Source organism: Chrysemys picta, chromosome 6 (genome assembly GCF_011386835.1).
Source record: "Chrysemys picta bellii isolate R12L10 chromosome 6, ASM1138683v2, whole genome shotgun sequence".
NCBI lineage: Eukaryota > Metazoa > Chordata > Testudines > Emydidae > Chrysemys > Chrysemys picta.
The window spans coordinates 74,219,026-74,235,085 of record NC_088796.1 but is presented as its reverse complement, the minus strand read 5'-3'; the positions used below and the strand labels follow the sequence as shown (position 1 = coordinate 74,235,085).

Genomic DNA, 16,060 nt, shown 5'->3' with positions numbered 1-16,060 from the left:
CTGAAAATCAGTAAAGTGACAAGAAATGAAGCAAACCCCCCCATGCCCTCCCTATGGTAAAAAAAAAAAAAAAAAAAAAAATCACGTCCTTCAGGAAGCACTGAACTCTTCTCCATCCCACTGCTGTTAAATTCTTGACCCTTAAGGCCCTCTAATCATAGCATCCCTGTAACTGAACAAGAGTTAACAGGACGCTAGTGTACTTCAACCATTTTCGTATAAGGAAACTGGGTAGCATAATTATTCTAGGATATATGAATAACTGGTAACATGCTGTAAGCTAATTTGTTTTCAGTAAACTATATTTACCTTTTCTATGCATCTGCGCAAACTATGGGTATTCCGAACCCACCATCCTACACCCATAGCTCTGAGTTCTGACCAGGTCGGATCCCCTTTCTGCACAGCAGGGAGCATGTTCAGTAGTTCTTCTTCTGCTACTGAATGAAATGCCCAGGCAAAGTGACGAGTAGACAAGCCTATACAATAATCCACAAAAGAAAAAAAGTACTCGTTCAGTGACAACAAAACCTGAAAAACAAACTGCAAGTTCAGAAGGTTGTGTCTTTGATTTTTAACTGTGAAAGTACAAGACCAGAAACTTGGTAGGCATTAAAACAAGTGCAGGCCTTGCATTCCTAGGTTACACATATGTGAAAGTTAAGTACTGTCTTACAAATGGACAACCTGTTTATTATTCACTTATAAACTGGCCATTTCTAGTTCACGGACAATAGATGTAATGTCCAAAATATAAATAAACTACTAAACACAAATATCTGCAGAGAAATGCCCTTAAAGATAGCTAGTGGCAATGTCATACCTATGTGAAATTTTGCATATTTAATTAAGTGAAATTTACCAAAAAGTTCAGAAAGTTTAGCTTAATTTTGATTAAATGCTAAATTCCAAGGAAAACTAACAATACTGATATGTTCAGTGAAAAGTTTCTCCCCCCCCCCCTTCCTCTTTTTTTTTTTTAAATCATGCCAAGTTTTAATGTCTAAATTGTAAACATTCTGGGGTTTTATTTCTCCTGAAAAAATCATCTTCTCAGCACTTCATCAACTTCCAAAATAAGAAGTCAAATTTGGAAACGGCTTTCAGGAAACAAGCTTTTGTAATCTTTTGGCACCGAGTATTATTTACCCAAAGCAAAAAGGAAACTTGGAAAATTCTGTCCTAATTGAGCATTTTACAGATAAAAAGGACTGTAGCTACAGTATGTTCATAGTTGGCTTTTTTTAAAAAGTTTTATGCAGTATCAAGCAAATATTTCCATCATTAAAGCATTTGGCTTGATGAAATGGCTAAATACCCTTTAACTTTCATGAAATGCACTGTCATTTTTATTTTAAGACAGAACCATACCAAACAGACCCACCAACAAAATTTAGTATGTAATAGTATGAGGCTCTCAACCTTTTTCTTTCTGAGGCCCCCCAAACATGCTATAAAAACTCCACGGCCCACCTGTGCCACAATATCTGGTTTTCTGCATATAAAAGCCAGGGCCGGCATTAGTGGGTAGGAAGCAGGGCAATTGCCAGGACCCCATGCCACAGGGCTTCACTGAAAGCTAAGTTGCTCAGGACCCCAGACTTCAGCCCCACCCAGTGGGACTTTGGTTTCTGCCCTGGGCCCCAGCAAGTCTAACACTGGTCCTGCTTGGCAGATGCCCTGAAACCTGCTCGCGGCCCCCTAGGGGACCCCGGACTCCTGGTTGAGAACCACTGACATAGTACTCCTTTAAGTCTTCTGTTCTGGTGTGGTTTGAACGAAGTGAGTTTGAATTCAGACTTATGATCATATTTTGTGCCTGTACAGTCAATTCAGCATGCACTTTCTAAAACTACCTTGCTGCATTTCAACATTCAGGATAATCTACTGTGTAAGTTTACTTCTGAATTTGCTTATTTTCTTTTAATTATCATCAGGACCTACAAACTTACATCACATTTAGAAAAAATCAGTATTGTTATTTTTAAGTTACAGGTAATCTTCAGCATGTTAAGCTACTGGATCAACCATATCTGTATTCAGCTTTGAACTGTGCTCAACTAGGAAGTTTACACATGAATAACTCACTAACCCAAACATTACTGAAAAACAGAAATTACATCCAATCTTGGTTTGCTTTACAGAGCTTATCAAGAAGTAGAACCTAAACCAAGGCTGTTGAAGACATTTAAAAAAATATATAGATATATATAGATAGATATCTATAGATAGATCTATAGATATAGAAAGAGAGAGAGAGAGAGAGAGCGCGCGCGCGAGCCTTTGCATTTGGCCAGTCTTTAGCAAATATGTCTTGCCTCTTTAACGCTGACAGGAATATTTTACTTTAAAGTACAAAGCCCAACGTTTTTGGTTTTGGTTTTTTTAAAGAAATTCAGCACCGAACGGCCTTGCGAAGTGGCAATTTTCAAGTAGGTAGCACTAATGACAGTCCTGCGTTAGATAGATACTATAAATATCTGATTATGTCAATTCTGTAAAAAACTTTTTTTGAAGCACATTTTATACTGTACGTTACTGTTCAGACTGTAATAGTGTTAGATGCTACAATACATATGAAAGTACTAGTTTGTCCTTTTTTGTTTTAACTTGATAACAAATTAAACACACCAAAAGAAATACTGAAATTGTGAAAGCTATATATTAATTTTATCCAAGAGAAATTGCAATTAAACATATGTAAAGACTATCATAGAACTGAAAGTAGTTGCTGAAAAGGATTGCTATAATCACCAATTAAAAATAAAATCAGTTCAAGTTTGGTGATTTATTCTAGCAGCACTGCTCCTCAGCAGAAGTTTGCTGGAAGCATGGAAATAATCTAACTTGATTATGGGTAAAATTTTCCAGAAGCACCAAAAGTGACTTAAAAAGCCTAAATCCCATTTTCAAAAGTGACTAAGGCACTTCAGCTCCTAAGTCACTAATGTTTTCTGAAAATTCTTACCCTATGCTGTGAGTCTTTCATGCTAAAATAAAATAAGCACTAAAATGAACTGTTCTATACAATGTTCAAATAATGTCTTGTCATATTACTCATTTCTAAACAAAGCTCTTTCCAGTATTTTATAACAGAAATTCATAAAAGGATATCTTTACCCCAAAGAGATTAATCAAGAAGCATGCACACAACAAGTTAACAAACAGCTATGTTACTCTTCAGCATGAGCATGCGCAGGGTTTGCAAGGCAAATGGGCTGTTAGGACTTACTGCAATGCTCTCTGCAATTCTCTCATACTACAATTCTGCATGTATTTCAAGTCTGCATGCAGAATTGTAGTATGTGATAGAAATCATTTAAATTGTTAAATCACGTGAACACTTTTTTTGGGGGGGTGGGGGGTGGGAGAGACAAACACAACCCAATCTGTAGAGTTACCTTGGTGAAGTAGCTGGGCTCGATGGACAGGAGGAAGTGAGGTTGTCAGAAATGTGTGCAGCTGAACAGCCAGAAGGAATTTTAAGCCACATTCATCAAGCGTTTCTCCACCTATAAATAAAAATTGAGTCATATTTTCACGGAAAGAAAATACATATGAAAGGAACTTGAAAAAATGGAAAATGACTATAAATAGCTCTCTGATTTCTCTTTGCTAGACCACTATCTATGACGTCACATTTAAAAAAGAGCTCATGAATTCAGTGATTTAGTCAACTCTTAAACCCCAAACTAAAACACTAGTGACATAAAGAAACAAAGGCAATCTCAGGGTGGACTAGTGGCAAAAAAGGATGCACGCCCTGAGCAAGTTATGCTTTGCAGAGTAATCTAGAACTCTAAGAAAAATCATACTTTCCCTATTCTTTCAATCAGTAACTAAAAACAATATGCTGCTTATTGTATCAAAGTATTATACAACTATTATGTTGGATAAAGGGAAAAAGCTTGTTTGATAAAGGAAAGTGCATTCATAGGACGGTGAGAGTTAAATTCTCAGGAAGAAACTCTTCTGATTGTTTCTTTAGATTTAAACAATAGCAACCACACAAAAAGCTCTTTGGATCCTAACAACTGGATTTATAATCTAACAGTAAACCAACGCCCATCTCATCCCCACCTAACCCACAAAAAACACCCATACAAATAACGAATTAATTCAGCTAGTTATTACATCAAAACTGCAAAATAACCTTAGTGTCCCCAGAACATACCCTCAAACCTTCCCAAAAAGCCTGTTAATTTCCCCCCCTTCTCCCAGCATGCTTGGAAGGTCACGTTTAAGTTATTTCTGACCAAGGGCAAAGCACGTCTCAGTCTTGGGCCCCTCACAGTGAACACACATGGTTCATGATTATATCAGTCAACAATAACAAATGAAAATACTTCTGAAGTTCATAACTTAATTTCTGTAATAAAAGTGTTATGAAGAAGTTTGCAATTTTAAAAAAAGGACTGTTTACCTAAACAGCAGATGGTAAAATCTTGTTCGATAGTACATCATACTAGTACAACTGAATATTTAATACACTTATCTGGAAAGACATTTGCAAGACAATAAAAATCCTTACAAAAAGGCTTGTGAATTACAAGAGTATTGCCTATCACTTAAAATATATAGCTTACCCTGGTTTCTGTCTCTGCTTTCTCCAATATCAGTACTGGTAGTAGCAATTGTATCTGCCAAGGCCATCAATGACATTTGCTCCATCCTGGTGAGACCTGGTAAGCTAGAATGCATCAAGTGACGAGAAAGAACTTGGGCATGCTCTGGTCCAAAGTAAGTTGGGCTGTACTGAGAAAGATCAATGACCTTTGGCTTTGTATTATCTTCATCTGCTTCAAACACGGTAAGATCATCTGTATTTAGGCTGGAGTTTTGAAAAAGATCTTCATAATTTTCATCGGGTAAACCATTTTGTTTATTTAAGTTATTTTGATTGTTGGATTTCTCTAAACAAAAATGTGAGCAGTCATCATCTGCAGCAAGCAATGCATACAAAGGAAGTGGTGGAACAGAGTCTATTTCTGTATAGTCTGTATTCTCAGTTTTGTTGAATGTCTTGGGGTCTCTTGCAGTGCTTCCACTAGCACTAATTGTGAGAGATCTAAGTCGCCGATCATGATTAGGTTCAGATTCATTTATAGCAACAACTTCCCCAGCAATACATTTCACCAAATGAGAGAGGATGGCTTTTGCTCTACGTACTTTACCAAGGTCCATAAGCTCTAGAAGCTGGAAAGGGTGGTACTGAGGTAAAGTTGGACATAATGCATGAGCTGCTTCAAAAAGACCAGAATCTTCCATTTCCACAGATAGATCAAATGCAGTTCTCTTTCCACTAAGTTTCTGTGCAAGACTTGTCATGGATCTGGTTAAGGTTCGCTTTGGTGGATGCAGGCCAGAACCAGCTGACTGGCTTTGTTTCATTAAGCTAGTAATAGATGGTGTGCTTCCACTGTAAGAATCACTCGTAACTGACTCTTGTTTTGAAGGGGATTGCCACTGAGAATAAACATGCATTTCACAATCCATCCCAACTACAAGGATGCCATCACGTACCCAAGATAAAGAAACTGGCAAAGGAGGTGATCCTTCTACTGAAGAAACTAAGTCCACGCACCGTAGCAGTACAAACCTACAAAGGGATGTAACTTTTGCATTTTCCCACAGTGGCAATGCAGACATCTCCTTACTACTTTGGTCATGCATGTTCCCAACCAGTTGGCCAAACATATAAAGCTTTGATCCAATTCCTACTGTTAGGATATGTGATCCATCTTCCTTAGACATCCAGTCTAAGTGAACCAAGTGCTTTGTGCTGGGCAAAATCCTCTCATTATTAGATAAATAAACTTCTTGTTTATTGTATGCCATTAAATTACTGTCAATACTAATGGCAGAGTCCAACGTTATGCTTATTTCATCTAAATGAAGAGTCTGTTCCAGAATCCAACATGATCCTCCTGTAGATTCACATTCAAAAATACTAACATGCATCATGAAATCTTGAGAACATCGACTATTTTTAGATGTCATCTGCTTGTATGCTACAGCTAATCTATTTGTATGTGCGCAACTAACTTCTATTGGCCTGCCTGGAACATTCACAGTACTACTACTAAGAAGTCCATCCTCAACAAGTAGTGGCCATTCTTCCCATATATACGTAACATTACTATTTATAGTATACTCTGGCATAGAAGAAACCACTGCCTCAGGAGTCACTCTGCATCTCCAGAACCTAACTTTTCCATCTGAGCAAGAAGTTGCCAGTAGATAAGGGGCATGACAAACTGGATATACGGAGGAGGAACTCAGGTGTCCTAAAATTGAAACAGAACAAAAACAAACAAACCAAGTTTCACATCAGGGTCAAATAATAAGTAACCATACATAAGATTTTTTTTTTTAAAATACAAGGGCCAAACTAAATTCAGTCAATTTTCTTAAAGCTAATACAGTTTGGTTTTGGTTCATCCTACAAAGTATCTAGTGCCTATTATTTTACTGACACAGAATAATGATTACAAGCATTCAGAGAGAGAAGAGGTGAAAGGAACAAGTTGAACACAGTTCTACAGCGACACTTGGGGGGAGGGAGAGTGTCAACCTATGTAAACAGGCCCAGTTAAATGTTTTAAATTATTTCACTTCGAAATTTTAAAAACTCTATCACCAATATGAATGGAAAGAAGCATTATATAAACAGTAACTTGTGGCTCCAGATATGTTAAGCAATAAAAGCAAATTTTAATATCGACAACACGGATAATCAGTGTTGGAACCTGATGACACACAAAATATGGATCATTTGAATTGTAAGCTCCAAAATAAATTTTGCACTAGTGACAAGTCATGACATGGATTTATAGACCTTTAATTAAAAATGGATTTCTCTGTCCATGTATATACATGGATCCATACCCGGCTTCCCCCATGGTCACCAGAGAAGCTCAGACACGCTGCAGTTGCTGAATCTTTGAATATGGCTGGAGCTTTCATGCTGGTGTATTTTCATAATCCACGTATGTGAAGTCACACAATTATGAAGTGTGTGCACTTCACACTGCAATCCAGGTACTATATGCTAGCTAGTGTGACAAAGTTCTGTCCTTGACTCCGTGGGTCCTGTGTTTCCTGATGGATTTTGCTAACCTCAGAGGCTCACTGTGACCCTCCACATAGCCCTTCTCTCTCTAGAGGCAAGGGTCACATCTACTGAGCCATTTTCATCATAAGCCAGCAAGGGAGGTGAGGAGAAACAACCCTCCCTCGCACACTCTGTTGTCTCCCAGTATCAGTGATAAATCAGGGAGGGGAGGGGGGAGCCCGGGCCCACCCTCTAGTCCGGGCTCCAGCCCAGGGACCATAAAATTAGCAGCTATGGAAGCTGACTTTTTGGAAATAGGACATGTACAATTCCCTGGGCTACTTCCCCACAGCAGCCCCCACTCAATATCTTCTTCACAATTACCTCAGGGTCTCCTTCCTTGCACCGGATATGGATTCGTACTACTTCGTTCATCCAACAGCACAGCTCCCTCCTATAGCTCCACACAACCACACCACACTGACTAACTGGGAGGCTTTTAACTAGTTCCAGCCAGTCCTGGATTGGCTTCAGGTGTCCCAATCAATCTAGCTATCTCCACTGTCTTCTAGAAGGATCTTAATTGGCCCCAGGTGTCTTGATTAACCTGGAGCAACTGCCATTTCGTTACCATGGTACCAGGGATTTTTTTAGCCTGGGGCTAACATACTTGTTCCTCACTACTTTACTGCAGGCATCTGGCCTTGCCCCATCACACTAGCTCAAAACACATGCTCCCAATAAAGGGTCTGAATAGCCTAAGTAGTCTTCATAGGAGATTAATGTTAAGTCCATCAACATACTTTAATATAAAAGTCAATTTTCCCGACAAACCACATTTCACTACTCAGGACTGCATATTGCCTTTTACTTGCAGAAATCCTTGGTCTAGAGCAACATTTTTCACTGACTAGCTTTGGCAGAAGCTCTGTTGCAGCATTTGGGCCCCAGGAGTAAAAACCAAAATTTTAAAGGACGATGTATTTTAGTATGCCTTTCAAATCTGGTTTCCACATATTCTTGAGTTCACTAGGTATTTGTTAATTTGTTGTTGTTTTAATTCTAATAACGCAGGAAACTCATAGAATACAATATACCAAGATATTTACTAGTTCTTTATTTCTTTTAAAATTACAGACCTGCTGATGGTTTAACACTTATTATTTCCACTCCTTCTGGTAAATTCAACTCTTGACTATAAACCATTTCCGAAGAGAGAGTCAGACGACTGGTACTTTGAAGGTTTGCTCTACAGGCCCGATATTTCTGCGTGAAGGGAGACTGGATCTTCTCTGGATCCGGAGAGGAAGAATATAGCTCTTCATGATGTGACACTGCTTCAGCTATATTTGAGTCTATTTTTTCATCTAAAAAAAAGTTTGCAATGTTAAGTGAAAGTTATCGTAACATACGACAATTGTTTTATGAAAAAAACACAGCTGTCACTGAACCAACAAGAGGGGATACAATTTTAAACTTGGTTTTTGTAAGAAGTGAGAACATCATAAAAGAGCTGGTTGTAGGACATAATCTTTGATTGAGTGATCATGAGTTGATTCAGTTTAAATGTAATGGCAGGTAACCAAAAACAAGTCACTAACTCTGGTATTTTACTTCAAAAGGGAAGTCTTTGGGAAATTAAGGGAATTAGTTGAAGAAGTCAACTGGACTTAACAGCTCAAGGACTTAAATGTGGAGCAGGCTTGGAATTTCTTCAAATCAACCATACAAAAACTATTTGCAATTTACATCCCAACCAAGGGGGGAAAACTGTAGGAACAGACATGGCTGGATGAATAACCACTTCAGAAAGATTATTAGGAATAAGCAGAGAACATATAGGGAAAGGAAAATGGATTGATTTGCAAAGAAAACTGTATCTTGGAGGATAGAAAATGGGGAATAAAGAGAATTGCTAAAAGTCAAGCTGAATAAGTTCTTGCCAAGAAAATTAAAAAAAATAAGAGGAAAGAATTTGGTAGTTATATAAATAAAAATAAGACGCAAAGATGAGATTAAGCTGCTATGCAGTGCCAACAGGAAGGATATTAAAAATAATCTAGGTATGTCCCAAAAACTGAGTGAATACTTTCCCCCCCATCTTTCAAAAATGATAATATTGAACATGTGCCTAAAGGCAGAATGACTGGTGAAACAAGTGTACAGAAATGGAAATTGCCACATCAGAGGTGCAAGAAAAACAAAAGTTTAATGCACTCAAACTGTGAGGACTAGATAATTTCCACCCGAGAATACTGAAAGAACTGGCACATGAGATTGCTAGTCCAATAGGTAGACTTCTTAAAAATCCTTGCATTCGAAGGCAATAGCATATGACTGGACAATAGCTAATGTCTTACCTATATTTAAGAAAGAGAAAAAAGTGATACAGTTCTGTGAGCCTGATCTCAGTATTATGCAGGGCTTAGAACAAATTATGAAGGAAAGAATAATTAAATTCATGGAGGTATAGGGGATGTAATGCAACACGGGTTTACCAAAGGCAGATCATGCCAGACTAACCTGATTTCCTTCTTTGAGAAAATAACTGACTTTTTAAATTTTAGATAAGGGAAATGCAGTAAATCTTATATACTTGGATATCAGCAAAGCAAAGCCAAAGTACCACATGGAAAATAATTATTAAATTAGAAAAAATGGGGATTAGTATAAGATTTGTAAGGTGGACAAGGAACTAGATAAAGGGGAAAAGGCAATGGATTGTTCTGAAAGGCGAACTATCTGGCTGCAGGGAGGTTACTAGTGCAGTTCCTCAAAGATCAGCCTTGGGACCAATCTTATTCAACACTTTTATTAATGACCTTAGCACAAAGAGCATGAGTGCTAATGAAATATGTTCACGATACAAAGTTGGGAGACATCATCAATATTGTATTGGAAGATCAGAATATTGTATAGGAAGATCCGGATGATCTTGAAGACTGGAGTGATGGAAATGGGATGAAATTCAATAGTACTAAGTGCAAGCCCCTGCATTGAGGGTCTAAGAGTAAGAATTTCTGCTGCAACCTGGGGGCTTATCAGTTGGAAACAACTGAGGAGAGAGATCTGGGTGCATTGGTAGATCACAGGATGACTATGCCTCACCAACATAATGCAGACATGAAAAAGGCAAATGTGATCCTAGCCTGTATCAGGCAAGGCATTTCCAGTAGAGAGAGAAGTACTAATTCCTCTGAAAGAGGCAATGGGGTAAGACCTCATTTGGAATACTGTGTTAAATTCTGGTCACCCATGTTCAAGGAAGATAAATTCAAACTGGAACAGAAGCAGAGGAGAGTTACTGAGGATGATCAGGGGAATTGAGAGCCTATTTTATGAGGGGAAACTGGAAGCGTGTGGCTGGTTTAGCCTAGCAAGGATAATATGACTGTTCTTGATAAATACCTTGGGGGAGGGGAAAGGGCGAAGAGCTATTTACTGTCTTGCTATACTGAAAGGAGGACAGGATGGACATGATACAGTTTTAATCAGGCTGCAATTTTTATTATTAGATGTCTGGGACTACCCCGTCAAATTAAAATATACAGTGCAGGTAACTCCGTGTTCAATATCTACCCGGGGGGACTTTTGCCACCCCCCCTTTTTTTAATCCAGGCCCTCCAGCCAACCTATTGCTGGGACCTTACCATTCCCTCCATCCCCAAACAAGGATTAACGCAGGCAATAAGAAAGGGCGGTTGGCTGCCTGCTGTACCACTCATAGGAACCCGAACCCCCTCATTCCACTCCTTTAACAAACACCTCCTTTTTAAGCCCTTTACCAAACCATTTATCTGGTCACTGCATACCTCCCCTGTGGAGTACTTGCACTGGACATCTGCCTCACACTTACATGAGTTGCAACATCATAGCTTAACTCCCTTCTCTACTCACAATAACAAAGCCCTCCCTGAACCCGCTGTGGGGAAGGCAAATAATGCCCCCACTCCACCTTAGCCAATCTGGTGGTGAGGAAAAATTCCTTCCCAGTCCCCTTAGAAAGGAGTGTGACTAGCATGACGCCCACAGCAGGTCCTGACCAAACCTGGTATTTTGCCACCTCCATGAGGAGGAAGGTAAGGAGGAAGGGTGCTGCTCTGCCTGGCATGGGAAAAGGGGTCTTCTCCCACCGGCCTTGCTCCTTTTCAATTCCACAGCCATTCTGGTCCCTAGGGGGATGAGTCAGCACCACCATGCTGACCTACTACCCTTTTGCAGCAGCCTCTGAGCCTCTCTCTCCCGCTCACCCCTAAAGCGCAATTTCCTTTCCTCTGGCAAGTTGGACAATGCATGTCTCTCCTCCTCCTCCACATAAAGGTGCACTGCAGTCAACCTTAAGGACAATGTTGTCACAATAACAAATGTGTATGAAACTGGCCATGAAGAAATTCAGGCTGGAAATCAGAAGAAAGTTTCTAATAATTTCCCTGCCAGTGCCGAGGCCTCAGTCCCTCCTATTCTCTGCCTCCAGAACATAACAGTCTAGTCTCCTGTGGGCTGTAATATTTTGATCTAAATTTCAGTTGTTGGGTTTAGTGTGAAGGTGCTGCGTGATTCTGGTGGCCTATGATATACAGGAGATCATACTAAAGCTGGTGGCCCTTTCTGGACCTAAACTCTATGATTACATTTGATTAAAAATTCTATGTGTCCTGCCAGTAAAAATCTTAACGATCCCTTAAAAGCAGAATTTAACGCAACAAATTAACTTAGCATGGATCAACCCTTGTTACAGGATCAAAATGGATTTGCAGAGTAGGGATGGATCAACCCTTACAGGACAAGCAACAAGTGCTACATGTCAAGTCCCTCTCTAATTTCTGAAGTGGTTGGAACTGCAAGCTTCAAACCCTTTATAATATAAAGCAATTAAACTATACTGATCCAAAAAAAATTAAATCTGTCAAAGAGGACATGTGTACATTAGTTCTCACAATAAGTTAACTCTACATGTATTTTCAGATAGAGTTAAATGCATATCGTAACATGTAATATATATATATATATATATATACGCAAAATGGCGCTAGTTTACTATGAACATTTTAGAATTTTAACTTTAAAGTTGCATGAATGATGGTTTTTTTCCCCCCCTTCTTTTTAAGGAAATAAGTGCATGAATCAATAGAAAGTAAGGACTAGGACAGAATTTACCTGGAAAAGCAGGAAGGAGACACAGCCAAGGTATGAGTTTGGAAAGTGAAGGAGGATTAGAAATGAGACACTTACCAACCCTGCTGGAAGGGAGTGCATCCAGCTTCCCCTTTACCAGACAGGGCTGTTGTGGTTTGAAGATTGGTTTCCCTCTCCTACATACACAGGCTGTGACAGTATAAAACTACACTGTCAGAACACAGCTTGAAGAAATCTTGCCTCTGCTGCACCACCATCTTTGTTATTGCCCAAGTCTGACTGTGGGGTCAGGAACATTCAGTTATCCTCAGTTTAATAACAGCAGTCACAGAGGGCAGAGAACCTGGCTTTAGGCTTTGCTAATTTTTAAGTGTTAACAGACACTCAGCCAGACATGCCAAACTCATGGGGGAAGGGGAGGAGGTGAAGGAGAGGTGAGAACAAAACAGAAATTGGGCTTGTTTTTGGCTTAATTGGCTTGCGAGTTGCTTGTTGCCTAGTTTTTTGGCTTGTAGCTTGTTGGGCTTGTAGCAGCTTGTTGCTTTTTTTTTTTTGATCGGCTCCCGGCAAGCAAGGGCGAGGGGGGGGAAAGAGAGTCGGGGTGCACAGCAGGCCCATCAAAGTCCCAGACTGCACGCCGGGGGGATCTAGTCACAGAGTGTTGGAGTTCTTAGGGACTGGCTTGTTTTGGCCTTGTTTTGAAATGGGATTAGCTTGATTTTTGGCTTATTGTAAAAGTCGGGGTGCTTATTTACCACGTGAAAGTTGGCAACTGTGCAACTCAGCAGTGCAGCACTCTAATTCACTTAAAACTTATTTTTAAACCCTCAGCATTAATGCAGTCTACCATTCATGATTTAGAACTAAAGACACAGAAAATCTGAAGAAATTTTGTGCTACCATTTCTGAACTGAGGAGCAAAAGTAGTCTGAATCCCTACCACTAACAACTTAAAACAGCTGGATAGATTTTTCTCAACTACTAACAAAAAATAAACACAGTTTGGGCTAAGACTAAGCATAAAAAGCTCCTGAGCAAAAGGTAATGAGAGACTATTGAGCAAGAAAGAACAAGTTGTGATGGAAACCCAAAAGTAGCCTTCAGTGTAGCAATTGCTGATTGCTTTTTAGACAGTAGCTTCTTAAATATCTAAACAGTAAATACAGTTAAAAATAGGAGGAGTATCAGACGGTTACAAATAATTGATGTTTAACAATATTTTTACATCATAACAAAAGGACTTACCCACTGAAACTGGAACAGACTTCAAGTGTAAGTTCCACATGTGTAATAATGAGCGGTTTTGAGTATATTCAATTACTATTAAGTAAAATTTTTCAGAGAATCCATTTTGCAGGTTTCCTGTTGCAATTTAAAGTAACAAAGTTTTTAGTGCAACATCTAGTGTAGCAATAGTTAGCTACTAACTTTTTTCCCTCTCCCACTATATAAATATAGGCACTACTGCCTTTACAATTAAGAGAGTATATAGATTCCAAGTAGTCATCATCTTATACAGAAAATGTTTCTTCTGTTTATTTGGTTGGGATTTTGTTTTTGTTCCCCCTCTGAACCGGTTATTGAAAAGTTAAATGAAAATACTATCACTGATACAATAAAACAAACTCAAGGGAAGAACACCACCAGCTATGTTTAAAATCTTAAATCTATGCAACAGCTTTTATTTTATACTGTAGCATATGAAGTGCTAATGAGCAGCATTATATTTTCATTTTTCAGGTTGAAAGCATTGTGAACTATATAACTGTAGGCTCAGTTTTTAATCAAATATTATGGATAAAGAAGTGTTAAATGTAGGAACAGTCACTAATTTCTGAGGCACCAGAAAAGAATGGCAGATTAAAATTTATACAAATTATTTACATCTGGTTTACAATTCACTGCTGGCTTTAGTAACAACATAAGTCTGCAGACATACCATATTTTACACCTTAGCCCTTTTGGTCTTGTTTCTGTGGGCATGCAGTGCAGCAGTATTTAATTACTTAATATATATATTTTAATATATCTTTTTAGATACAAGTTTAAAAAGGAAGCTGTCAGACTTTTTTTAGAACCCTGTGTCCAAAGGAAGGGTTTAGCTGGTTGTAAGAATGATTGCTCATCAGAAAGGAATGTTGGAAAGACTTACAGCCACTCCACTTTCTAGTGTCATCTGGCACCATTCCCCTAGCTTAACATTAAACATGGGACTCAGCTATCTATTTGCCTTTCATACCACCACAAAATAGTATGGGAAGCTACACATCCTGCATCTCCCAGATCCTGAAAGAGGGCCTACTGTACAAAAGACTACTGTTTTCAACAAGTACCTCTCTCTGTACTAAAAGCCATCAGTCTTATACAACATTTCCTACAGTATATAAAGGGTACCTCTTGGTAAAATGCTTCCTCGCCTTAGACCAGGGGTTGGCAACCTTTCAGAAGTGGTGTGCTGAGTCTTCATTTATTCACTCTAATTTAAGGTTTCGCATGCCACTAATACATTTTAACGTTTTTAGAAGGTCTCTTTCTAGAAGTCTATAATATATAACTAAACTATTGTTGAATGTAAAGTAAATAAGGTTTTTAAAATGTTTAAGAAGCTTCATTTAAAATTAAATTACAATGCAGAGCTCCCCAGACCGATGGCCAGGACCCGGGCAGTGTGAGTGCCACTGAAAATCAGCTCACGTGCCACCTTTGGCACGCATGTCATAGGTTGCCTACCCCTGACTTAGACCCTTAGTCTGTTTCCTCAAGGAAGAGGAAAGTAGTTTGTGTTCTATTTGTAATTTTGTTCCATTCATTTGAACTTATATTCCAACAAAATCAAGCAGATCTTTGGCCTCAAAATATAACTGAAGTGCAAAAAGTCATTATATCCAAACAAATCAATATCTCTTTGATACATTCTTCACCATCTTGCTGAATTAAACAGTTAATACTGCTTTACCAGAGTCTGCTAAACAGTTGTTCTTTTCAGGTATTTTCTCATCATCGTTATTCAAAATGAAGTCTTCTTGAAAAACATGAAGTAACTGTGTTTTTCTGCCATGCTAAATTAAAAGACAAACAGTAAATAAAATGAAGAAAGACATGGAATCTCTTATTTCTAAGAGAATATCATTGAAAAATTGACAGGACCAAGCAAAATAATGAATTTTGAATAAAATTTATCTGCGATACCTATAATTCTCTCTGCATATGGGCAAAGGGATAGTCTGCACATCTCACACAGTACCGGTTTCATCATCAGTGAACATGGAAAGTTACAGATGTAATGCTCAATTTTAATGCCTTTTTAAAATCAAGTAAATTAATGTTCTTCTCCACCATAAAATGTGTACAGAAAAAGTATCTTACTTACAAGCTCTGTAATAGCATCCAACTCTACAATGCACCCTGGCCTTGCAGTAGACTGTTGACTTATGATGTTAAAAACTTCACCCACATATTTCTGAAAAAAATACAGTAATACAGTAATTTTTAGTTCAACTCCTAAAGTTGATTAAAATATTACCTGATGTTTGGCATTTTCATTTTGACATAGTGTTTTTATTTATTCGTGGTTCACTTACTCAAAGTCAGGGTTGAAAGAAGTTCAGTTTAATAAACTGAGATATATTAAAGCCAAAGAGATTTGTTTACGTTCTATGGAAGTCTCCAGAGACTCAGAACTTTTACAGAACTCTCTCTTACTGCTAGGCACTTGGTTTTGTTAATTCTGTAGCAATAGTACACACACAATTAAAATTATATCTAATTTACAATGTTATGGGAATTTAAGTAAAGCAGTTCTGTGAGGACACAATAGGAGTAAGAATGTTAACACTAAAGTGCCACAGAATCTTTAAAGGCCACACATGA

The 16,060-nt window shown here is 38.4% G+C and overlaps 1 protein-coding gene across 8 annotated transcripts in view; it reads right to left on the bottom strand.

Moving 5' to 3' along the window:
- Nucleotides 1-16,060, bottom strand: part of DMXL1 (Dmx like 1) — a 142,252-nt gene that overhangs the window by 68,546 nt on the left and 57,646 nt on the right. For all 8 annotated transcript variants that reach the window (XM_005300153.4, XM_005300154.4, XM_005300155.4 and 5 more), the window contains 7 exons: nt 15,561-15,650; nt 15,147-15,249; nt 13,436-13,552; nt 8,194-8,421; nt 4,587-6,287; nt 3,402-3,512; nt 310-479 (listed from right to left, as the gene is read on the bottom strand). In XM_005300153.4, the coding sequence (XP_005300210.1) occupies nt 310-479; nt 3,402-3,512; nt 4,587-6,287; nt 8,194-8,421; nt 13,436-13,552; nt 15,147-15,249; nt 15,561-15,650 (2,520 nt within the window). The remainder of the gene's footprint in view (nt 1-309; nt 480-3,401; nt 3,513-4,586; nt 6,288-8,193; nt 8,422-13,435; nt 13,553-15,146; nt 15,250-15,560; nt 15,651-16,060) is intronic.